General features: G+C 40.8%; 1 protein-coding gene across 5 annotated transcripts in view; it reads left to right on the top strand.

Moving 5' to 3' along the window:
- Positions 1-26,021, top strand: part of PRDM6 (PR/SET domain 6) — a 318,762-nt gene extending 292,741 nt beyond the window's left edge. The window contains exons 8-9 of one of the 5 annotated variants that reach the window (XM_029619808.1): positions 7,784-7,960; positions 24,179-26,020. In XM_029619808.1, the coding sequence (XP_029475668.1) occupies positions 7,784-7,960; positions 24,179-24,293 (292 nt within the window). In that variant the 3' untranslated portion in view covers positions 24,294-26,020. Of the gene's footprint in view, positions 1-7,783; positions 9,224-12,239; positions 12,330-24,178 lie in introns of those variants that run through there. The other 4 variants (XM_029619817.1, XM_029619825.1, XM_029619843.1 and 1 more) reach the window with 4 other exon arrangements.
- Positions 26,022-26,401: the final 380 nt, after the last annotated feature.

The raw sequence follows: 26,401 nt of genomic DNA, 5'->3' as shown, positions 1-26,401 counted from the left end.
GAGACCCTAAGGAAGGCACTGACATGTAAGAGCCCAATGCCTCAGCACAAGCACAAAGTTGATCAGCAGATTCACTCCTCATACAGGAGCAAGGCATCATCGGACACTCAGTACAGAAAATCGAGATAGGAATTTTCCCCCTATCGTTCCTGCAAGCATGGGAAAGGACAGCCCCCCACCCCCCTCCGTTTCACTACTTCCGGGATCCAACTCAGGTCAGGGAAAAAGTGTGGTGCAGAAGCCTGTGGTTCCAGGTGAGGCACTGACAAGAGCTCCTAAATGACACAAGTGACTTACTATGGCATTATCTCCCTTGTATCCAAAGGAAAATGGACATAGGAGTCCATTGGAAAGGGCATCTCCTCAACGCTGAGGTGGGAGATAGTCTCAGTGGCTCAGGTCCCATCATCCTTTGTGGTGCAGAAAATCCATATGGTACTGAGCCATTTATTTTACCTGGACCCGAAGCCGACTATAATGCCATCCATGTGATCAGCACAGAGCTCACATTCTAGGGTACAGTCAGCACACTATGTGCATCATACTTAGCACCATTAGTTGTATTGGAGCAGAGCACTTCAGCACAGAAATGCAAGAGCCACTGCTGGCATTGTCTTCGAACCAAAATGCTCTTTAATGGGAGTTGTCAATGCAAACAGCACGGAGCACCTCAGACCCAGCAATTGCCTTGACACTGAGTTCCTTTTGGGCTTTACCAGCAGCCCTTAGTGAGGATGAGCTGAGCTGGTTTCTGAAGAGGATGTCTCTTCTTCAACTGTGCCACAGAGGTTTCCCCAGACAGTAGGAGCCAGCTGTCAGAGCTAGTGAAGTATTTCTTTGCCCCTTGAAGACTGGAGAGGTGAAATTAGAACCTCTCCCTGTCCAAGATGGAGGAAATTTTCCCACATAGCAGGGCTGCCCAATTGAAGACACCAGTGTGTGTGTATCTCCTCAAGAGCTTCTAGCATTGGGAGTGTCTTCACCATAAAGTTGTGGATTCTTCTCCTCCATAGGAGTCCCTTCATGAATCAGATGGGGAAGAATTGAGATCAGTTCAGTCTGAGTTCCTACTGGACATTTCTACCTTGGACCAGCCGAGATCTCCTTAGTTGCCCTCATCATCATCATCAGGGTCATGGTTCAGTGTACCCCGTGGTCAGTGGAGGAGGAAGATTGTATGGGTCTTCATATTGCCTGCAGGACTTGCCTCAGTATACCTCTTCTGCTGAGGATCTCTGCTACTCCAAGTTATCAACTGTCAAAGATGCTGTCCACGAGTTTCAGGAAGGAAAAGGACCTGAGGACAATATCTTCAGGCTTCTTTAGTTCCTTCAACTTCCAGAAGACTCCGTGGCTATCAGGTTTACAAATTCCTCAAGGATCTACAGATGAAGCAGATGCTGACATCATGTTTTCTGGTGGCCCAGAAGCTGGACCTAAAACACAGAGTCCAGACTTCCCCAAAGTTGGACCATTACTGCACCATTTTGTGGTGGCGGAATCAGCGTTGAAACATGCTAAGTACAATCTTGATCACTCCAATACACTACCTGGTTAGGATCCAAAAGCACTGGACACATTTGGGAAAAAGGTCTTTCGGGGATCCATGATAAGTGCCAAATTGTGGCTCACCAGGTCTACAGTATTTGCATGAATACATGCAAAAGCAAAATAATTTGATAGAATCATCAGACACAGAGTAGGTGGACTTCCATTGGGCTGTGGAGGAATTTGAGAAACATCTCATCTATTCCATTTACAAAGCTTTTGATATCACAGCCAGAAATTCAGCCACTTCCATAGGAGCCTGAAGGTCCATTTAGTTGTGCACGAGTGGTGTCCGAGAGGATGTGCATGATCATCATGAACAAAGGACAACTTGTTATGGTGATAAAGTTCAAGAGATGGTGACTGATTAAAGAGCATCAATCCACCTTACAGTTGTCAGCCATGGCATGGCACCAACTGGTGCATGCCCAATGCCAGTATTTTCCCTACAAGCCTCTATTCTTCCAAAGGTATCCCTTCCTTTTTTTTCAGCATCACAAATCTCCTTCCACTTTTCAGCAGCAATAGCTGCCTACTTAAGGTCAACAGAGGGGAAAGGCATCTGCCAGAGGCTCAGCAACCGATGCAGTCTAAGTCAGGGACCAGATTTTTGATGACTTTGAGGCCCACCTTTCCACATCCTCTGGATCTGAAAGATGCTTATATACACATTCCCATTCACCCCATTCATTAGAAATTCCTCAGGTTTGTGGTGAAAGGCATGCATTACCAATATAAGGAGATCCCTTTGGCTTCTCAGCAACAATGAGGGTAGTAGTTGCTGCGCTGCATTGTTGACAGGGAATCTGTGTTTCCCCCATGCCTAAATGATTGGTTGAAGATGGATCCATCTTTATTAGCAGTCCTGGAGTCCCCCGAGAAGCCCATACAGCTCCTCCAGTCCCTGGGTTTCAACTTTTCCAAGTGAAACCTGGTTCCATTTCAAAGAATTCAGTACACAGTAGATAGACTTGCTTCAGGATAATGTATTTCTTCCTGTTAAAAAGCCACATTGCTGATGGGCTCAGTAAGGACTTTCCTTCAACGGTAGTGAATGTCAGCAAGGTAGCTTCTCTGACACATGGCTGCTGCAGTATAAGTTGTTATTCTGACACATAAGTCACATCTGCACTTGTGGGGCCTTCAGTGGAGCCTCTGAAGCCAATTGAATCGGCTCTGTCAGCCATTGGTCCACCAAATCTCTATGACCCCTGGGATGGGAAAATCCCTTAAGTGGTGCTTAAATCCAGAAGTTCTAAAGGTGGATCTCTTGCTGCATGTTCCACTGTTTCAAGGTACTCTGTCTACCAACGCCTCCACCAAGGGGTGGGAGGCACATACTGGTGTGGTGTGGACCCAAGGGTCATGGTCTCCGGTGGAAAGTCATCTAAAAATCAACCACCTGAAGATGCAAGCTATCTGCTATGTTTTAAGGGCTTTCTTGCACCTTCTTTCAAGAAAGAGAATCTTGGTCCAGACTAGCAACCAAGTATCCATGTTCTACATAAAAGAAAAAGCAGGGAGGTATAGGGTTTCAAGGCCTTTGCCAGGAGACCCTCTGAATCTAATCCTAGGCAGGACATCATAATGACCATCTCCAGGTGATCTACCTTCTGGAAATCCAGAACACCTTGGAGGACTGCCTCAGCAGAATGTTACAACCACATGAGTGGATCTTGGATCAAGGAATCTCAGACAACTTGTCCAGTTACTGGGGAAGGCCAATGATTTGCCTGAAAAAACAACAGAAAGGTTAAGAAGTTCTTCTCATGCATCCGAACAACTTCAGATCAGCTCCTAACACTTTTGTGCTAGATTAGTGCATCATTCTACTCTATGTGCACTCACCAATTTCTCTAATTGACAGGACTGTCCAGATGATCCCAGAGGACACAGTGAGGATAGTCTTCATTGCACCAGTGTGATATCCATATCTCACCCATCTGTCAGTTCAGTCTGCAGTTCCATTGGGAACACCTCCAGTTATAATCACAGAGGAAGAAGGCAGGCTTTGCCATCTGAACTTGCAGTCATAGACCCTCAGGGCATGGATGTTGAATGCACAGTAGTCTCCTCCTTAATCCATTCCAGAGAGATACAGGATATTCTGATTTCTGCCAGGAAGCTTTCAATCAGAAGATCCCATAGCTGGCTTCCTTCCCCTGTCGCCTGAGGGACTTGATTCAGTATCTATTCTGCCTTTCATCCTCAGATCTCAGCACCTGTTCAGTCAAAATCGATCTTGATGCAGTTGCAGCATACCACCCTTTGGCTTCAAAGTTCATTAAAGGTCTGTTGCATGTCCAACATCCAGCTAGTAAATCTTTAGTGCCTTAGGATCTCAATGTAATCCTTACTCAATTAACGAAACTTACTTTCAAACCTCTCAAGTCAGTTGACTTGAAATTTCTCATCTCGAACGTGTTGTTGCTCATGGTCATCACTTCAGCACGAATAATAAGTGAGCTATAGGCTCTGGTTTCATATTCATCATACCTTCATGATTTTCATAATAGGCTGGGTCTATGAACTCAAACCAAATTCTTTTTGAAAGTGATATCTCCAATCCATGTTAATCAAGCTATTTTGCTGCCTAGAGGAAACAGAGAGCAGGATAAAATGGTCTGTTTTCACAGTGGAAAAAGGTAAACAGTGGAATACCTCAGGGATCTGTACTAGGACCAATGATTTTTAATATATTTATAAATGATCTGAAAAAGGGCACGACGAATGAGGTGCTTAAATTTGCGAATGACACAAAATTATGCAGAGTAGTTAAATCTCAAGCGGATTGTGATAAATTGCAAGAGGACCTTGTGAGACTGGAAGATTGGGCATCCAAATGGCAGATTAAATTTAATGTGGACAAGTGCAAGGAAATGCATATAGGGAAAAATAACCCTTGCTGTGGTTACACGATGTTAGGTTCCACATTAGGAGTTACCACCCAGGAAATAAATCTAGGCATCATAGTTGATAATACATTGAAATCGTCGGCTCAGTGTGCTGTGGCAGTCAAAAAAGCAAACAGAATGTTAGGAATTATTAGGAATGGAATGGTGGATATCATAATGCCTCTGTATTGCTCCATGGTGAGCCCGCACCTTGAATACTGTGTGCAGTTCTGGTCGCCTCATCTCAAAAAAGATATAGTTGCACTAGAGAAAGTACAGAGAAGGGTGACCAAAATGATAAAGGGGATGGAACGGCTCGCCTATGAGGAAAGGCTAAACAGGTTAGGGCTATTCAGTTTGGAGAAGAGACAGCTGAGTGGAGATATGATAGAGGTCTACAAAATCATGAAAGGACTTGAATGGGTAAATGTGAATTGGTTAATTACCCTTACAGATAATACAAGAACTAGGGGGCATTCCATGAAGTTAGAAAGTAGCTCATTTAAAACAAATTGGAGAAAATTATTTTTCACTCAACGCATAATTAATCTCTGGAATTCATTGCCAGAGGATGTGGTTATGGCAGTTAGTGTAGCTGGATTTTAAAATCGTTTGGATAAGTTCCTAGAGCAGAAGTCCATAAACTGCTATTAACAATAAGGATTAGTAGCTTGGGATCTATTAATTTAATGTTTGGGTACTTGCCAGGTACTTGTGACTTGGATTGGCCACCTTTGGACACAGGATACTGGGCTTGATGGACCCTTGGTTACAGCCAGTATGGTATATCTTATGTTTTTGTGTTCTTATGTTCATTCTTTTCAAGACTAGAGATGAGAATCGGAACCGGAATCGGTTCGGATTCCGGTTCCGATTCACATCGTGTTTTTGTTTTCGTCCAGCCAATGGCACTGATACCCTGTCACATGGTAAGGGCAAAGGGCCATCGGCGCCATTTTGATTAGTGGCAGCCGACGGCCCGGGAGCGGGAGATCGCTCCCGGGACCCCCACTGGACCACCAGGTACCTGTAAAAAGTTTTTGGGGGGGTCGGGAGGGTGGGGAAAGCTAAGGGATTAGTTTTAAAGGGTTGGGATGGGTTTAGGGGTTATTTTTGTGTGTCGTTTTTCCCGCCCTCACCCAAAACGATAAGAGAACTCCCACGAACAATATCATGGGGTTTTCCTATCGTTTTGGGGGAGCCCCCGATTTCTGACGATTTTGAAAATATCGACGATATTTTCAATCTTCCGAAACCCGATTCACATCCCTATTCAAGACCACGTGTGCTCGTCACTTCTTAGACTGGCATATTACCTGAAGAAGACTATAAAGTTTCTCAAGTGTTCATATCCTTTGATCCCAAAAGATTAGGAAGAGCACATGCCACACTCTGTCTAATTGGCAAGTGGACTGTATAGCGCACTAGTGTTTGCTGGCTGGCTTACAAATTACAGACTGTGCCAAAGCTCAGTAAGTGAGAGCCGAGGATTTTGTGTTACCTCACAGGAGAGAGTTTGTGGTGATATTACTGAGATGACACCAGAGTTTGAGTAGAATTTTTTTTGTATGTTGAATTGTAAAGTGAAAAGTCCTAGTTCTGCTCTGCATCCATTGTTGGGGGGAGTTGCTATGGAAGGCGGGGTGCGAGGTTTATATTGCAGTTCTGTCCCTTCCTATAGAGACATTGCAGGCTTCACTTCCATGTAGAAGAATTGGTTGAATGATGCTAGCAAATAATTTTAATGGTAGTTTTACTGGATGATTGAAATTGACTGGGGGTTTCTTTATTACATAAAAGGCCTTTACAGTGAATTTTTGTTGTGTCTTTTGTAGCCAGTGTAAAGGCTGAGAGCCCTCACAGGGTAGGATCTCCAAATGGGTTTATTTTGCACAAACAATGATAGGAATGAACCTCACTCATAAACCAGGGCATGCTGGATGCAATCTCAACCTCTCCAATTGACTTCTCATGCTCTTCTTAAAACTTGCATTGTTCCAAAGAGAGCTTCCTTTTGGAGCTCAGAGGATGTAAGATGTACAGGCAGCTTTTGAATCAGGTCCGTGGGCTGTACCTTTCTGCCACATTTTCATGGTCTCTGATTACATCTCTTGGTACCCAAGGATCTTCTTTCTCTCCATACACTGTACAGTCACATAGGGCTGACATTTCTATTAGCATTGACGAGTTCTTGTGTTTTTCTCCATTGAACCTTTTATTGGAGTATCCCAGGTCATCACATCGTCTTTGTTCTCTGCCGTTCTGTCTGGGTCGGGATCCCAGTGCTTTTCTGGTACAGTGATGTTTACAGTAATTACATAGTCTTCAGTGGGTAAGCTGGGCCATCTTATTGTGCCTCTCTGTATACAGGCCTTATGATACCAGCACGTCTTTGGTGTAGGGGTGGACGTGATGTGTGGAAACTTTGCTTTGCTCCCCCACCCCCCTCCTCACCCCCATAGTCCATGGCTCTGTTTTTATAATGAGTTGTTTTACGCTTGTTTATCTGGAATCACATTTCCAGACTTAATGTAGTTCTGACTATACGGGGTCAAGCAGTAGAATCCCCAGGTGTGACATGAATTCAGATTGTAGATCTATTTATTTTTTTCACATGGCACCAGAGGAGGAGTTCTGGCAAGCCAGTATTTTGTGCGCACGTCCAGATTTTCAGACAGAATAAAAAGCCAGTATGAGATTTTATATTATCTGTTTTTGTTTCAGATAACGAAAGTCAGCAGTTTGTAATGGTATCAGATGAGAATGATATTATTATTACCGATAATAAAGAATATATATATTTATATTCTTTAATATCCATAATTATATCTATTTATCTTTATATCATTTTTATATAATCGCTTGTCTAAATCAGGTATTTTTCATACATACAGGGTTCCAAAATATGTTTCAAGCTCAAGTACTGCTGGTGTAGCTACTCCAAGGATAAAATATATTGCCAAATTAATTTTTGGTTAAAAATACCCAAATAACCCATTAATAATTTGGAGGCTGTTATGTTGAAATTCTCTGGTATATTATGGATACATGCCCATTTCCTGGAAAAATGCCACATTATCTGGAAATCAGACAGTGGGATTTTTCTTGTACTCCAGGAAGATGATATCTTTAGGTAGGAATAAGATGGAGAACTTTCCTAGGTCAGGATTTCTGTGTTCGTAGTCTATGGTTTTCACTGTTTAGGGCCAAGTGAATCTCAATGAATCTCTATAGCAAGATTTATTTGTATTGCATAAAGAGTCATTCACTTTTGCCAGCTTGCATTTTGTCATTTGCTGAAGAATGGAATAGTGATTGAGTGATATTTCTACCTATTCCAGGCCTTATCAGTGCGGCCATTGCTCCCAGTCCTTCTCCCAGCCATCAGAACTGCGGAATCATGTTGTTACCCACTCCAGTGATAGACCTTTCAAGTGCGGCTATTGTGGTCGTGCCTTTGCTGGTGCTACAACACTCAACAACCACATCCGGACTCACACAGGGGAAAAACCTTTTAAGTAAGTAACTGTGGTGTTAAGACATTTTAGCATCAAATGAGCAGGGAGGGGAAACGTCATGCCACCTGCCCACCAGCACCGATTCATCCAGCCCAGCTCACGGGAGAAGCGCTTATGAAAAAATCAGTGCCAAGACTCACATGCAGCAGACACATACTGGGTTACTTTGGTTTAAATCAGGACTCAGAACCAAGACTAATCCAATCAGGCACACTGGCAGATTTATAACATGCATCTGCTTGAAAAGTCTGCCATCCAGTTCAGACCTGTGGTTTTTAGTTAGATGGCAACTTATTAATCACTACTTTAAAGACAATATGTGACGCTAAGGAATTCTGGGCATCAAACTTCAGTGTAAAAGGATGGTATTGGTTCTGTTTTCTTAAACTGTCCACAGTCAACTGAAACAGCAACCTTTGATCTCTTCATGTCAATAATTTAACCCAATCTATTTACACACAGCGAAAAAAAAAAAAAAGAGTAAAGGGATGGAAACCTACACATGTATGTGTGTGTGTGTTGCAAATGGTTCATTAAATATAGCCATGTGTTCTCCCGGTCTGACTCTGGTAAGGTCTTGACTAAACAGATAATGGTGGGTTGTATGGAGCAACCTTTAGAAGCCAAAAATAGTGCCAGCAATTTGATTGATTTTATCTGGTTGCTGTGTAAATAGATTTTAGTAATTAATTGAAGAGGTTTCAGGGTCAAAATGGAAAATAGATTTCTTTTAATGTGAAGGTGTTACTTACGTGTAACCTTGTTGACTCCACTTAATTTTTTTTCTTAACATTCTGTTTTTGTCATATTTCCAATAAAAGCAGTCATGTTGCCCTGTTTAAAGTCATTACGTTATTATTCTTTCTAACAGCGTTTTTCCTTTCCTTGAATATTTTTGATAAGCGTATGTTCCCATTCTCGAGAATTTAAATGAAGAAGAGTAAATTCCTAGGGTGTTTCTGTGTGTTCAGTGTTGTGTTTGCAAAGCATTGCTCTTTTAAACTCTGTTGCTTCTCTCATTATGTACTTGAGGGGCATTCGAGTGCATGTTTACTTAAAAAGTGTAAAACTAAAAAAGTCCATTGATATAACCTTACCCCTTCCACTCTCCCCCCCCCAAAAAAAAAATAATAAATGTCTCTGCATGTGTGACTTATCAGTGAGAAGCCCTAAAAAGAACTTTAGACTCCTATTTTCCAGCTGAAACAGGATCATGTCAATTTTATTTTGAGAGGTTTTAACATGTAGTCAAATAATCTGCTTATTGTAAAATGCTTCTCATATTTCCATTATTTGCTGATAAATAAAATAAGTTTAGCAACAACAGTGCCTTTGGTTGGTGTTTTGGTATTGGGGAGGAAGGCTGGGACTCCCACATTTGGAGAATGCTTACTCTTCTATCCCAAGCTGTGGGGGAGAAAAGAACAAGTCCAGTTTCTACCCTGAATTGCTATGAAATGAAAGCCATTGAGATTAGCCCCTTTCCTTTTTACATACATATATTTTGTAGGAAAACAGGCCTGGTGTCGGCTTTGGGTGCAGATAATAATGGATGTGGATTTTCTGGTCTCTTTTTTTTTTTTTTTTTAGCAGAAAACATGTTACGGCTTCAAGTAAGAGTTCCTGAGAGAAAGTCTGTGTTATAGAATACAGATCAGACTATAGACTAGAGTCCATGTCATATTTCTCCTGGGAAAGTGACCTGCACTCCCCATCTACTGTATCACAAAAAATAAGAGATTGCAAAAAGCAGCGGTATTCGTCCTCTTATATATGAAGTGGTGGTTGTCTGGGACCTGGGGCACGTGTAGCAGTTGTAGTATGATGAATGGATAGTTAATTTCTGTAGCAAAGTAAAGGCAAGGGCTATATCACAGCAGAGAGCCTAGAGTGCAGCACCGCTTTATATAAGTATATTAGTAGACATTTCATTTCCCTGCATCATGAGCTCCTGTCATAGGCTCAGCATTGTGATTTGCCAGGCTTTTTCTCTTGCATACATCACTGAGATTTCATGCCCTTCCACAACCATATGCAACATATCTTGTATACAGCTCTTTAGCTGAGTGACTGAAGTTACAACCATCTTCTAGGATCACTAACAAAACCCAGACCTGAGTGAGTGGGGCATGCTATTTCTGCAGCTTTCTGCCTCTGTTGTTCTTGCATTCAATGTTCTTAAGTTATCATGTTGAGAAAAATATGATCTCCTAGTCAAGAGTGTTGTCTCTTGATGATAATGCAAAACAACCTTACCCAAGCCCTTCTCTACTAAACAAACATTTTGGTGCTAATTTTGATGTTTTGCTGTAAGGTAGGACTTCCCAAATCGATCCTGTTGATTCTACAGCCAGTCAGGTTTTCAGCATATTCGTAATGAATATGCATACATTGGAGACACAGCACATGCAAATTTATCTCCTGCATATTCATTGTGGATATTATGAAAACCTGACTGGCTGTGAGGTCACCAGAAAAAGTTTGGGAAGCCCTGCTAGAAGAACCACTGTACTATCAAGACTTGGGTGCTGTTGGGCTGATTGCCAATACATACCTGTTTTAGGGGGTCATTTACCAGGCGGATCGCAAGCGATAAGGGACGTTTCGCATGTGAAAAGTCCCTTATCGCGTGTGATACCAAGATGGGGGCGGAGTCAGCCCCGGAAGAGGAGGAGTCGGGGCGACACCGGGGCCGACTCCACGAAGATGCCGTGGACGGCAAAAAGGTAGGTGCCTTTTCGCGTCCTATTTCACGCCCAATAGCTACACCTTCTATGGTGACGCTATTGGGTGCGAAACCGGCAGTGCAGGACCGCCCCCCCCATGTCGACTCCCCCGCCCCCCATTAGTGCGATTTTCTAAAGTATCGCAGGCCTGCGATACTTTAGAAAATGAGGCCCTTAGTGATTAAATGAAGGGAGGAAATTTAAAAAATATGGTGTATGTGGACAAAATAAAAAGCATATACCTTTTATTGTAAACAAATGTAAAAAAATATGTAATAAAACCAAAAAAAATATATAAAGAATAAAAACAAACATTTAATAATATATACAAAATAAAAAAAATGATAAAAACAAAAAGATAACAGAAATGATTTTTTAGTAAGATTTGATAACTTTCAAAGGACAACAAAAAATGTGATGCAGTAGTACATGAGCTTTCAAGATCTCACAATTCCCTTCTTCAGAAGTGACCTCAATGCTGCAAGAAGGAAGCTTTTATATCTAGAGGATGCTGTGGGGTGGGAATCCCTGCAATAGAGGTAACTAGCAGGAATCCAGTGGTCTTTAGATTTACATCACTTAGTCAATTAGGAGGAGCTTAGTCAATGAAGCTGTTTGAATTGCGAAGAGTGATAAGGTAGTGGCTCATCAGTACTGAGAACAGAAGTTGTTAGAAGCTCCCATAATACATCATGAATCCACTGTCTTAGTTAAGCTCATTATTTTATCAATCGAATAAGTAATACATTTTAGCTCCCAATTCCTTCTTTCATGTGCATTTGTAAAGTTACCTTTAAGTACTAAAACAGATAAGTCTCTCTTCAAATTGTATAAGTAGCCTGGTTGAAAGGTGCATTGTCCCATAGGTATGTTGGAGTTAGTGTCAGATATAGTCTCAATGTTGACACATCCTGGTTTGGAAGACCTGTTTGGCCTCTTCCATATATTTGTTGGGACATATTTTACTTTGGATGAGATATATCACATTGTTGGATTTGCAGGTGAATAATCCGTATATATCTGTAAGTTTATATAATTCAGTGGAGATGGTAATATGTGTACTTAAAAGTTTGCAGATCTTGCATTTCTTCTTACTGCATGATAAAAATTTCCTTTTGGTCATGTTGTCTGGCTATAGGGTAAATTGTTCCTGATGAATAGGTTGGATAGGTAAGATGTGATGGGTGTTTGAACTGTGGTGAGCTTGAATTAAAGATCCTTGATTATGTGATTTTATGAAGCAATAAGGAGTATCTTGCCTATCTGATATTTTTTCTTTAGGTTGAAGGAGGCTTTCTATGGGCACTTTTACAGCATGTTTCATTTCTCTGTATTTTAGTCTAGCAGAGTAGTCTTGTTGGATGAAGGTGGGATGTGTGTCTCCCATGCCTGTAGCAAAAGAGATTAAATGGCATTGAATAATAAGATTGTACAATGCCAATTTCTTAGAGTGGTTGGAATGGAAACTGGAAGTGTATAGATATCTGAGACAGTTGGTGAGCATTTTGTAAATTGCAATTTCTGTATGTCCATCTCTTTTTTTATTCCTATAGTGCTGTCTAAAAGGTTGATCTTCATTATGAAATATTCCATGGTGAGCTTTATGGAGGGGTGGAAGTTGTCGAAATCCCAGAAGAATTGTTTAAGTGAGTGTTTGATTTCTTCCCTGAAAAGAAATATATTATCTGTGTATCAGACCTATCCCAAAGGCTTGTGTGGCCCTTCTTGTCCAGACTATGAATTATCCCTGTGCTTAGGGTGGGGAGTACCACATGAGAAATTGTATTTACTAATATGATTTATCTTCAAGTTTGTAGCTTGAGTGGGAGAAGAGACAGGGTCCCAGTCACCCTGATACCACAGTTCTTTGCCCTTCCCAAACAACCTCTCACTTGTGGCACCACAGGCCTGATAAAATCATCCCACCAGAATAAAACAGTAATTACGGTAACCCTTTTACAAAAACTTAGATTGTAAGCCCTCTGGGGATAGGGAAATACCTACAGTACCTGAATGTAAACCGATGTGATATCTCAGATCGAATGTCGGTATATAAAAATAATAAATAAATAAATAAAATTAATTATGTAAGTAGATAGTAAACATTAAATGGGAAAAGTAAAGAAGAAGTATAATATAAATTTGCAATTTTTCTTATTTTAAATCAAGCAATACAAAAATAACTCTGGGTATGGCCTGTTAGCCAGGGCAACCAACATACTCAAATGGATAGTAAAAAGAAATAAGGAGTGCTAATAAAGAAAAGTTAGGTAGAAAAGCAGTGAAGTACATAACTTTAAAAAATTGTCTTTACCCCTGAATACTCAAAAAAGGGGGAGGGGGAAACAGATCAACCCCAATTTTGCCAATTTGTAAAGAGTGGAACCTGTCCCAAACACAAAATTGTATGGAGAAGAGGTCCCTCTTGATGACAGAGCTGGCTAGATAACAAACCAAACAGATGATCACTGCAGAGTGTGAAAGATCTCTCTCTCCTGGGGAGCTTCCCCAAATGGTTTATTTGGCCCTAAACAGAAAGCTGGCCATAAACCTTCCCCCTCCTCTGCTAAGATACTCTCTGTGCAAAGTTTAGATTACTTAATCTCTTAGGAAGGTGATCCAGCCATGTGTTCCTGGGCTTGGAGATCTCTGGAAAAGAAGTCTCTCAACTCCTGGATCCTCTGTCCTTTGTTGGGATTTTACATGCAGCTTGGGTATGAAGTGCAGACTTCTGTCTCTTCCTCATGATAATTAGCTCTCCAGGAGAAGAACTGATTGCAGGGCTGCCAGATGCACTCCTCTCTTCCTGCTTCTGGCTCCTACTCCTGGCCGACCCCACCCCTCACAAACAGACAGACCAAGACAAATTGCGCCTTTTCTACCTTAAATAGTCTTCCAGCATTCCTTTGGCTTCTTCCTCTGCTGGCTATGTAGTGCTGTTCTCTGGGAAGGCTAAAGAGTATAGCCCCTTTCCCAACTTATTAACACTGTGAGTGCTGGATGCTGAGTCTTGCAGAACATTTGTCATTCACAGAAGAGCACGTGGGAGGGGGGGTGGCATTTGACATATTTTTATATTTCTTCACCTTGGCTGTGGCAGCTTGCACTCTCTGCAGGGTTGAAAAACCCTTTTTGGCAGGTCCAAAATACATATCTCAGATCCAGAGATATGCAGCTCGGTCCACATTGTAAGGCTCCAACACATGATAAGCTTGTGGGGGCAGGAATCTTTCTTGCTTGCTTGCTATAGTTGTATGGTTGCTGTTTGAAAAAGTATTTCTCTTAATTAGCAATAATGAAGGCTGGTATATTGTGTTGCCGGTTCCCCAGTCCAGCCTCTGATCACTCTTCAAAAGAAACAACACTAAAACTCAACTGACAAAGATGGCATTATAATAATCACGATAATAAACGTTCCCAATCTCCGCTAAAAGTGAGACCTAGCAAATATATATATATCTCAAATGTTAATCTCACCCTCCTGTACCCAACAATTTTTTATATGTCAATTTTTTTGTTTTAAATAAAAAATAATAATATGGAATGGAAAAAGGTAAGTTTCATACATATGAATGCATGCCTCCTCGGCCTTGCTTCAATTTTGTAGTGTAATCATAAGCTTACCAACCTTCCAATCCTTTTGTTATTTATGTTTCTTCTTTATTTAAATCAATGTGTAAATAAATACTGAAATTATTCTCTATATAACGCCAGTACTGGCTTTTAGTTTACTTGCCATTCAGAGCTGATCAAGCCTGAGAGAAAAGCCATGGATCAGTGCTAGTTAGCACAAGGATAAAGCCGAGGATACCATCATTCAGAGCTTATTAAGCCTGAGAGAAAGGAATAATTAAAGCCATGGATCAGTGCTAGTTAGCACAAGGATAATGTCGAGGATACCAGCACGCCATTGAATTAGCGTTTGCCATTTTGAGGCAGGAGATATTCAAATTTGGGCCAGGAGAAGAGTCTGCAGAATTGGCGGACCTTGAGAGCGCGTTCCATTAAAAGGATACAAACTCCCCTGAGGAAGAAAGGGGGAGATAAGTGATACGTTTTCTATACTTTATTATCATGGCGTTCACCATGGACATTTTCCTAGTATAAAAATTTACCTCACAAAGGTCCACATTAATGGCGTTTTGATTATAAATATTTTATACAAAGCAAGTAAACTAAAAGCCAGTACTGGCGTTATATAGAGAATAATTTCATTATTTATTTACACATTGATTTAAATAAAGAAGAAACATAAATAACAAAAGGATTGGAAGGTTGGTAAGCTTATGATTACACTACAAAATTGAAGCAAGGCCGAGGAGGCATGCATTCATATGTATGAAACTTACCTTTTTCCATTCCATATTATTATTTTTTATTTAAAACAAAAAAATTGACATATAAAAAATTGTTGGGTACAGGAGGGTGAGATTAACATTTGAGATATATAATTATAATAATCACGAACATAAAAGACTACATCAAGGAGGCATTTAGACAATTGGCTGATGCTTAGAGACCTTTGTTTTCAATTTTTATTTTATTTTTCCCAAATATTTAGCAGGGTTTATTATAACGAACAAAAATACGAGTAAAATCAGGAGAAAAATTGATTCTTATTTTTCCCACAGATTTTCTTTCAATGGAGAAAAAATTCTAAATTCCTTGGAAAAATAAAATAAAAACTGTTGATGTTATATATCACTTATATCTCAGGAAAGACCACAGCACAGAGTTCAGAGTGTTGAACTAAGCTCCTGCTAATTGTCCCTAATTGATGCTAATCCAGTTTTCACTAGACACTTCTCAAGGATCTCTTATTGTGGGACTTCCTGCTTCAGAGCATCCTTTAGCTCATGGATTTTAGTCTGGGGAAGTGTGACCCCCCCAAAGGGAGTGTGGACATGGCAGGGGAGATGGGAGGCAGGGCAGGCGAGCACTACCAGGCTGTCTGCACTGTGAACCTCCCCACTGGCCTGATCACTGAAACGGGGGGGGGGGGGGGGGGGGAACACGTGGGGAGTGTGTTCATTCCCTTTCCCCATCTGCTGAATGAAGCAGAGAGCAACCAAAGCTGAATGGCTTCATCTGCCTCTAATCCTCCTCCTACATCCCATCCACAAAGGAAAAAGGAGCTGGCAAGGAGAGGACCCACCTGTCCTACCACTGTTGAAAGAGAGAGGCGTCGGCAAGGAGAGGAGTCACCTGCCCCACTGCGGTCAAAGGAGAGAAGAGCCAGAGAGGTTTTCTGCATTAATATACTGTATTCCTTTCAGTGGGCAAAACTGGTTAATTAGGGTAGCTGAAATAAATGATCACATTATTGCCAAACAAAGTATATGTGTGTGATGGGGTGTGGGAACCTTGAACCCACGTGAAGATATTGAGGGTGAGGGAGATTGATGTGGCGAAGGTTGGGAACCACTGTTCTGGATATAAAAACTTCTCTTTTTTTGTTTTATTTCACCTCTACAGTCATCTGTGAGAGCATGCTCTCAAATCTCATGTACTACATCATCCTTTGTTAGGCATTTACAACATATGTAATGTCCTGCCAGTTTGTTCATGTCTTTCTCCAGGACTAGCAGAGACTAGAAGTAGATAAAAAAAGAGAGATCAAGAAATCAGAGCACACGAGGGCAGATTTCAGTCAATAAATAGGAAAGTTTATATTCTGAGACACCGAGGTGCTACTGCTTCAGAATGTGTGAAAGGTTTTAATTTCCCAAACAGCTACATTTTAATAGCAGCAAGTACCATAATCTGCCTCTCCAAAAACATCACCATTAACAGAAAAGGACATGTGCAGGAAAACTGAATGTGGATCATTTTAATCAAAAGTGTTTCCTTTAAATTCTGTGGATCAGAAATTGCAGGAGGAGACATTTTTGGGTGACTGTTTTGAGAGTGATTGAGAGCCTAGTTTGTGCCATGAATACTTTTGTACATGTCTTTCACCACTGCTTCAGAGGAGTGCTCCCCCCTCCTACAAAGGCTTCTGTTACCGCACGGCAGATGGTTATTGCTAAGTTTCAAGCAGTCGTGTTGTTTAGTTGCTCTAAGCCCTCATAAAGGCCAGGATGTTGCACTGATTTCTATCCATACCTTGACTGAGATGAAAATTCTTCTTCAAAATGCATCAGAGTTTCTCTCTTCTGCAACTTAAGTCTCCTTTGCCAATAGAAGAACAAGTAAAGAAGAACCCTGGAAGCGTAGACCATGGTCATTCACATAAAAAAATTGGAAATGTATTTATTTAGGGTTCTTTTTGCTTTCCCGTGTTTGTTAGTAATTTATGTACAAATTACGGGAAGAGTGGTGAAACGCTGAACGGCTAACCCATGCAAGACTCTGCAACAGTGTTTTGCATAATCTCTTAGGGGTGTCCCATCACAATATTTCCTCAACAGGCAGAGGCCTTTCTGCTTTCAGTTACTAGCAGCCAAAGCCGTACTTTAATAAACATGCAAAGACTAGTTGTGGGGAGGAACGGACATTAGACCTGTTAACAGCTTCATGCTGTCACTAGATCTAATTTATGTGCATAAATTTGCATTACATGTACATATAACCTGCACAACTCAAAACAGAAACATTGATATCTCAAATGTGAAGCAGACACACAAATATAGGGATACCACGAATAGTAGAATAATCATAATACAGTACCAAAATCTGTCAACAGTATGATAAGTGGTAATTGATACCATTACCACTTAATTTCGGGCTCCCACCGTTATACCACCATTCCACTTTATGGTGCCGACCTTCTAGGGACAGTCTAATGGCTATAGGGGGCTAATCCGATGAAGCTGGCTACTGTGAAACTGGGGGCCCGCTGCAAAATAATCACTTGCCCCAAAACTTTTATTTAAAAAGATTTTTCCTAGAAACCAATTTAAAACAGAACAACACACGGTTCAGAAAGGGTCGCCGAAGAACCAGCCAGCATATCAAAGAGAATGAAGTTATGTGACCAAAATCCTATGCTTGACAGCAGCCCATTGTTTCCAACTGACTGTTTCTGCCTTAGAGGAAACTGGTCACATGCACACCTTTGCAGTGTAGAAAGGCCAGACTTGATATGGTGATTTGCTTTCTTCTTGGAAAAAACATGCCAAAAAAAATTGAAGATTAAATTAGATGAGAAACCTTAATTCAGACCCAAAAATTTCTATGATGTCTATGCAGGGAGACTAGTGGTTTCATATTGCTAACATCCCTGGCAAATACTTTGCCGTGTTCATCAGTGCGAGACCACATATGTAAGGGCAAACTTTGTGGGTAATTTGCACGATGGGCTCTGATATGCCCTGTGATCAGTGCAGAATTCAAATCTGAGTCAGTGTCTCTCGAATGAAACTCACAGTCTAATGCCATTTATATTACGGGGATTGAGTTATCCACACGCATGCTCTTGATTTGAAATATACCAATACAGCTAGCCTTCCAGGTGCAGCCGCTGTGAAGATTTTAGCTAAAAGCCCATTTTGTTGTAACCTAACATTCATTAAATGTGTAGTACTATAGCCCTCCCTGCATAGGCATCGTGGAGACTTCTGGGTCTGGGTTAAGTTTTGCCTTTCTATGCTGCAAAGGTGTGTTTGTGACTAGATGGTTTCCCCTGAGGCAAAAGCAGTCAGCTTGAAAACAGTGGCCACTGTCAGGATTTCGTTTTTGGTGACATAATGTTACTCTTTTTTGATATGCTAGGTAGTTTTTGAACTGTGCGTCAAACTGTTTTTGAACCGTGTATTGAAGCTTACTCTCCAAAAGACAGAAGTACTGTGGATTGGAAAAACTGATTACTCCCACATCTGGTCTAGATTAACCTTACAACGATCCACTATACCATACAACCAGCAAACCTGCAGACCTGGCTTTATCTTAGACTCCAAGCTCTCCACAAGAGCATAAATACTCTCCAATACAAAGTCGGCCTTTTTCTACTTTCACCAGCTACGCCATCTCTGTCCTTTCTTTGATGGCCCTACCTATGCCACTATCATCCAAGCTTGTGTAATCTCCCGCCTGGACTATTGCAATTCTCTCTATATTGGCCTGCCAAAAAAGCTAATTCACCATCTGCAGCTCATATAAAACACTGCAGCACAGAGCCAACTCAATGCCAGCAAATTTGATCCGGTCACTCCATTTCTAAAGTCTCTGCAAAGGCTGCCAATCTCCTATCGCACCACCTTCAAAGTCCTGATTCTGACCTTTAAAGCACTTGAGGGCCTAGCACCATGCCATCTATCCAGCCAACCTTCCCTGTATATACCTGCCTGCCCTCTGCTCAATCTACCGAACACTTGCCTGGTAGTGCCTGCCCCCAAAATATGGCTCTGCAGTGTGAGGAAGAAGACCGTTGCTGGATCGGTTCTTACCCTTTGAAATTCCTTGCTTACACCTGATCTCCTGACTTTCAGGAAAAACTGGAATTCTGGCTACATGTTGAACCTTTTGGCCCATAGCTGAGGCCTTATGACTTTGGCTTCCCTCAATTGGGATCTCTTGACTTACGTGACTGGTGATTTATATTCCTACCTATCCCTTTGACCGATGGAAATTCCTGTTTGCTATTTTCTTCCCCACCCATCTCCCCCGATCACCTCCCTGGTTGTCCCAACCCTGGATTTACTATGAACTACTTGCCCCTACCCACAGAAGAAGTTTTAATTGAATTTTTGTCGTACTTCTCCGCTGATTCTTTATTTGTTGTCTTATTACTGCTGTTCATTACGCCTTTTCTTATACGTTGGACCTCTTATTGCTGCTTTATGTTTGCCTTATCGCTTAACTTTGTTTATTACCTGTTCATTGTGGTCCTGGCGATGCTCTTGGTCTAAGTGTTCTAGACCCGCTACTGCGTAGCACACTTGACCTCTCCCATTGGAAGAGCATGAGATAAACAAATGATGATGATGAAGTTTATTGGAAAAGTCTTTCTGAGTACATTTCTATCAAGCAATTGTGTAACAGTAGTTGACTTCATATGATTTCCCCCTTATAGGCATTAGACCCCCTCTTGTAGTTCGGCGCTGTTTCTACAGTGTAAGAATGGCATTGAGTGGTAACGGCATAGACATGTTAGAGCTTTAGGATTTTTTTCAAACCTAGGCATAATTTAAATATTTCTACCCCTCCATCTACAAATCTTGAGGCAAATCATCTGAATACTTTTAACAATGTAGATTTGATAACTGAATTTTCTATTGCTCTAGCCCAAAAGTGTTGTTCTTAGTATTTGGCATATACTTGTGTTTCTTATTTAAATTTATTACATTTTGAAATCAATTTCTTGACATACCCCGGTGACTTTATTTATACCAATGTTCCTTCACATTATTATTTCAGCACTTTATCCTTTATTTTTCTAAGTACTTTCTTGAAATGTTGGGATGCCTTCCAAGCTTGAGGCCCCAGTAGAACTATGCTGTCCTTTGCCTCATTCTCATTAGGCTTATATATTTGTCTTCTTATGTCTGCCTGTCTGTCTGTCTAGCTAGAGATCTCTCCAGATATGGGCACTCATATGTCAAAGTATACTTGGATTTGATGAGTTTTTCTATATTTTCTCAGTCTCTAAATAACTAACCAGGAGTAAAAACAGAGGCATTGAGGGGCAAGAGAAAAATTGAAATAACTTAAATTCAAGTCTCTGTAAATGGTTATATATCATATAGCTTCAGCTGATCCAAGGCTAGCAATTGATTCTGCTGCCTTCATGATACAAACCCACAGTCTCGCTCCCCCCCCCCCCACCTGAATATAATAATTTGCAAGTTTGTCAAGCAATGAAAGGTAGTATATTTTGGCACCCTAATCCAGTAACTAATCAGTTTTCTAATAAACAATCAGCGGTACACTAATGTGTCATCAGCACTTCAGGAGCTCCAGAGAGAGGGTGATCGCACATGGACGCTAATGAATACACCAGAAATCATTAGACGGTCAATACTTCTGAGTTATTCTCATTGAGCTGATAGCTCGGATACATTAACGCTGACATTTTACATTCGTCAAGATCACAGTGTAGTTTTTAGCAGTGAAGCAGACTGCTCAAAATATTCCCAGAAAGACAATCAAACCTGCACAACTTACTTTGTGTTGACACACCAGGTTGGCAGAGCAGTGTAGAAAAATGAAAATGTAATCTCCATGTACTGAGTTTCTGAAAAAAAATAAAAATAAATATATATCTGCACTTTGTATTTTACTCTATATCTATTTATGAGAGTCATAACACATTATCCACTTATATTTTACCCACTTATCAACTCTTTTGAAATAGCTATTCTGTGACAAGATAGAATAATTTTGGCATAATTATATGAGAGAGAGGAGAAATTAGATGGCGTTGTACGTTTCCAGAAATAATTAGATATTAACAGAAGACATTTATTTTCAAGTATGTAATGAATTGATTAATTCATGCACCTTAACTAACAGGATGATATTAAAATGAGCGCGTGTGCACCCTTATACGCGTATATCTGTGCATGAGCAAGGATATGCTAGAATTTTTAATCGTGCAAGCACTTAAGAGTGTATGTTTTAAAATGCTCCCAATTTTAAGAAGCTACTCAAGCACAGCTAGTGCATATATCTTCAATAGGACAGGGTTGGCTTTTACGTACGTATGTCAGCAAATTTTAAAACATGCTCGAGTGAGGCACATTCCCAGTTTTCCAAATAGTCCACCAGTTTATCCGGTTAATAGCAAGATATTTCAGACCCCCTCTGGTTCTTCATCCTGCACCCTGCCCAGTTGACCCAGACCCCTCACCCTGTCCTATAAGCCCTAAAACTTGAGATCTACAAACTTGCTTCTCATCAGAAGCAGCAGTAAAACTACGCAGATATCTAGCATACGTGTGTTGTGGTTTTCATTTTTAAAATTCAGAGTTATGCACATAAGTCTTGACCCCGCCCCAGAATATCCATGCCCTGCCTCTTTTCTGCCCCCTTATTCCTAACATACACATGGGTTTATACGTGCGTATTTTACGGCTTTCTAAAATCTGCGTTGCATACGCCTGGCCCACATATGCACGTATATGGGCATTTTTGCGCAAGCAACGCTTTAAAAATCAATCTGTAAGTTTATTGCAGTAACTGTGAGGTAAATAAAGACCTTCGTTTTCAGTTTTTATTTTTCCTAGGAATATATCTGTGTTTATTATAAAGAATAAAACTAGGAGAAAATCAGTGGGGAAAAAAAATGAATCATTTCTTTCCACTGATTTTCTCGCATTTTTGTTTGAAAACACTCATAAAATTCCCAGGAAAAATAAAAGAAAAACTGAAAACGAAGGTCCCTAGAGTTAATATATTGTGCTTCACACAAATGTCCTTACTCATAATGCTTAATTTTTACATAATATGTTAATTGAAAGGTATTTGTAACCAGATTTGCAGATAGCTTGTAAAATATAGATAGATATTGTAATGTAAAATCTGAAGCAATCTCAACCCTCCCACTTTGCTGGAAGACTGTATCTTATATGGTCACCATATTTTTGCAGTCTCCTAACAATTCTCTGACAAGAAAGCTTGGGGCCGATGCAATATTTGTGCACAAAAAAACAGACACTCGGTGTTGAGCGCCCATTTTCCTAATGTGCGACAAGCCACCTCTCCTGGGCATGCGATGCAATATTTAAATTAGGGGGCGTGCTAAAAGGTGACGCTCAGGAAAATTGTACGTCCCTAGTACCTCCTCAGCATCAAGTGCACAGGAGAGGTGGCTATCAGTGAGGTTTGGGAAATCGGGCTCTCAATCTACGAGCATCCGTTTTCTCCCGCTACTGGCATATACACGCACAAGATACACAGCCTGGATAGTGTATCTTGTGTGTGTATATTAGGCAATCAGAATTTTTTTTTTTTTTACCTAAATCTGCTTTCTTTGGTTCCTCCTACTTAGTATCGTGACGATATTATTAGGAAGAATCACAGAAAGCAGGATTTTTCTTTTTTTTTCTATTGCACCCTTGAACGTGGCATACCTTTACGCCAGGCTCAGGCTGGCATAAAATTTGTCACATTCTACTTTTTGAAAAATTTGCAATATGGTTCATGAGACTTCTGAGTGTTTAAATTGTTGATCAGGTGTGTTCTCATGGTATTGCGGTATCATAATACCTACCTGTTGATTATGAGATACCTGTTGTGTCACGACATTGTATGACCAATGGAAGCTGTTTTTCCCTTGTTCTTTGCAATAAAAATTATGTTAAAAAAAAAAAAAAAAATTTGTCACGTTGCAATGGGTGCATTAGGCCCGCGGGAAATGTTTTGCATTGCGGGGATTAGCTAATAGCCTTATCTACATGGAATTTACATGTGATGAGCGCTATTAGCTATGCGGTGAATTAGGCATGCATTTTGGACGCTCTAATTGGGGGTTATGGATGCGCCTCAAATCGTATTAAACCGTGCGCTAGCCGCTGAGCATGGTATTGTATCGGCCCCCATGTCAGTAGGAGATTGAGACCTACTCCTCTTCTCCCACCATCTCAAATGTTTTCAAATTTTGGGGATATATGACATTTTAAACATACATGCTCTGAGGAATATGTACTCTTTAGAGCAGAGTTCACTGGTAATTGGAAACCCCCAGCTTCTAGCTCCAACCAAGGCATTATGGTTGCCTTGTTAGTCCACTTAGACTGGAGAAATAAATATAAGCAAACAAGTTGTAAGTCACCCCTTTTTTTGGTTTTGTCCAATAAAATGGTATCCCATATAACTTCTTTGCTTAACTTTATTTCTCATGCAAAACAGAAATTCAGGTGTGCGTAGCCACTAAAATAAATGTGAAATATATTTTAATTATAACCTATAAGCAAGGTGTGCATGAAAAAGGCATTTCTGACTTGATCCTGCTCCTTCCAAATAAAATATTCTGAATGAAAATTATTTTCTCGAAGGAGCAGGGGGAGAACTGGATTCATCCTACCGTGTTCCTTAAAAAACCTGCATAACAATTTCAAGGTTAGAAACTGATTTATCTTGATGTTGCTCTAGGGATCTTTCTCTTTTCCAGTGGCTTTGCTCTGCCTCGTATAGTTGAGTGCCTGATTTTAAATTAGAAGAAAGTGAAATTCTATTTGTCATCAATTTCTTTTCGGGGTCACAGAACAGAAAACTGCAGACAAGCTGCTTCTTTGATGGCTCACTCCTAAAAAATCTCTTTTTGTTCTTTATCTATTTGAACTGACAGTGATCAGAGCTACAGGGGGACAGGCCTCTCTGGAGAAATCACCTTCCCCCCCTGCCTATTGACAGATTCCTCTGTTCTGAATCAGCCAGGCCTTGTCCCATCACAGGCATCAAGGCTTCTGGAAGTATCCACCAATTAAACCTCTTGAGCCGGTAAAATCTGAAGCCACTTTTGAGTGTCTGTTCTGATTAGGCAGGATGAGACAAAGCCCGTCACCCCAAAGAGCAGCTCCCCAGTCTCAATTTTCTCTCTTGCCTCCACTAGGTGCGAGAGGTGTGAGAGGAGCTTCACACAGGCCACCCAGCTGAGCCGACACCAGAGGATGCCCAATGAGTGCAAGCCAATAACAGAGAGCACAGAATCAATTGAAGTGGATTAACTGATTGACTGGTTGGAATTAAACTGCAAGGAAAGTCATGATTAAATGTCACGGACACTTAAGCAAAACCAAAGATTTCCTCTGAGCAACTTTCAATCAGTCCCAGAAAACCAAAAGCAGTAATAAAATAAAGTAAGATGTTAAGAGATATTGATCCTGGCATGGAAGAGAGACCAGGAAGGAGATTATTTATTTATGAGTAGGGATGAGACTTACTTCAATGGACAAATGACCTGAGGACTGCTATCCTTTCAAGTCCGCACCATGTATAGCTTTATTTCTAAAAGCCTTTTTAATTGTTATTTAATACCAAAGCAAGGAATCTACCGGGTTCACTTACCCAAATTTATGACTGCGAATGCACATGGGACTTGTTTAATGTTGCACCTTTTTTGTAGCATGACTCGAAGGGACCCTGCTGTAGTCCCTTTTATTATTATTATTATTATTAATATGATTATTTTGTTTTGTTTTGTTATGTCACAACATGGTTACAGTAGAAAATATTGTGTCCGGTGAGGTGGCAAGCATCGAAGAAACCTGACCAAGGGCACCGTCCGCTTCGGACCAGAAGGACATACCATTCCCATCCTTCACCGTCAAATCCCTTCCCCCACCCCCGAGTCAAATCTATGTTTTGTGCACTTTTCATGTGAAATGTTTCATCGACTATGTTTGTGGCCATACAGCAGGTTTTCAAAAACGTTGCAATATTACAAATGTAATAAAAAATTATTTTGTTGCGCAAGAGTACGGCGAAGATAACCCTCTCAGAGCATAGCACGTTCATAGCTGCTTTTTCCAGAAGCCAGATGATGGAAATTGTTTTATATACAAGTATAGCGGTTATATGTAAGGAAAAAAAAAAAGAAATGATTCAACAAGTGATCAGTGAAACAGTACGAAATGCTACCTAGACATTAAGAGCCCAATATTCAAAGACATTTAGCCAGATAATTCATGTTATCCAGCTAAATGGTAAGGTTTGAATATTCCCTGCACTTATCTGGCTATCCTTTAGCTGGATAAGTTATTATCCAGCTAAGATATAACCGAATAAGTAAGTGGCCTATTGGTGGTGTTCTGTGGCAGGGAGGAAGTAGCCAAATAACTTATCTGAATAAGTTATTTGGCAGAAAGCAGATCTAAAGTTATATTCAAAGAATATATCTGGTTAAGTATCGATCCTGTTTTTAATTTAAGAATAGAATGGTGCAGGCTCATCGACCAGATCCTAACTTACACTCCAGCGAAAACAAATAATGTCCCTGTCTTGTGAGCCCCCTCCCCCTTAAGCCACCCCCCTTCAAAACAAGCAGGGCAGCCAGCCTTATCTGCCTGAAAACCTACCCTTCCTCGCCCCCCACCCAGAAGTTGGGAAGAAAAATATATCCTGGCAAGCCCACTTCCTCCCAGCCCACCCAGAACCCCTCATACCTCTAAATGCCGCTGGTCCGGGCAGAAGAACCCAGCTCCCGGCAGGTCTGGAGTTGCTTTGACATCAGCATTGCTCATGTAAACCGGAGTCTCCCCAGCCCTCTTCTGGAGGCAACAACTAAGCAGCTGGGTTTTCAGGATTGCCACAATGAAATATGCATGAGATCGATTTGCATACCCTTGGTCTGAAATGTATGCAAATTTATCCCATGTGTATTCATTATGGATAATCCTGAAAATCCAACTGGTTAAGTGTGCCTCCAGGAGAGGCTTGGGGAAACACTGCTGAAAGCTACCAGCGTTGCTGTTCAAGCATTACTTTTCAGTTTCTGAATTTCAAGGGAGGGCGAATTTTCGGGCATATAACCCTGCTACCTTTTTGCTTGTTTTTTTTTTTGGGGGGGGGGGGTACTTATGGGGAAAGTGAGGCTTGACCAACAGGGGCATTATATGTTTCACTGGGGCAGGGAGAGGATCAGGCCAGTCAGCCTGCACCATTGCCTTTTTTTTTCTTTTCTTAACACAGCATTGACACTTGACCAGGCAATATTCTTTTGAATATAACTTGTTAAGGGCAAAGTTATCTGGATATATCTACTGGAAAACTTTGAAACCTAACCAGTGATATTCAAAGATAGGCTAACATCCTGCCAGATAACTTTATTCGGGGG

The sequence above is a fragment of the Rhinatrema bivittatum genome, chromosome 1, assembly GCF_901001135.1.
Source record: "Rhinatrema bivittatum chromosome 1, aRhiBiv1.1, whole genome shotgun sequence".
In the NCBI taxonomy this organism is placed as follows: domain Eukaryota; kingdom Metazoa; phylum Chordata; class Amphibia; order Gymnophiona; family Rhinatrematidae; genus Rhinatrema; species Rhinatrema bivittatum.
The sequence above is the reverse complement of the archived record's forward strand: the minus strand, read 5'-3'. Positions and strand labels throughout refer to the sequence as shown.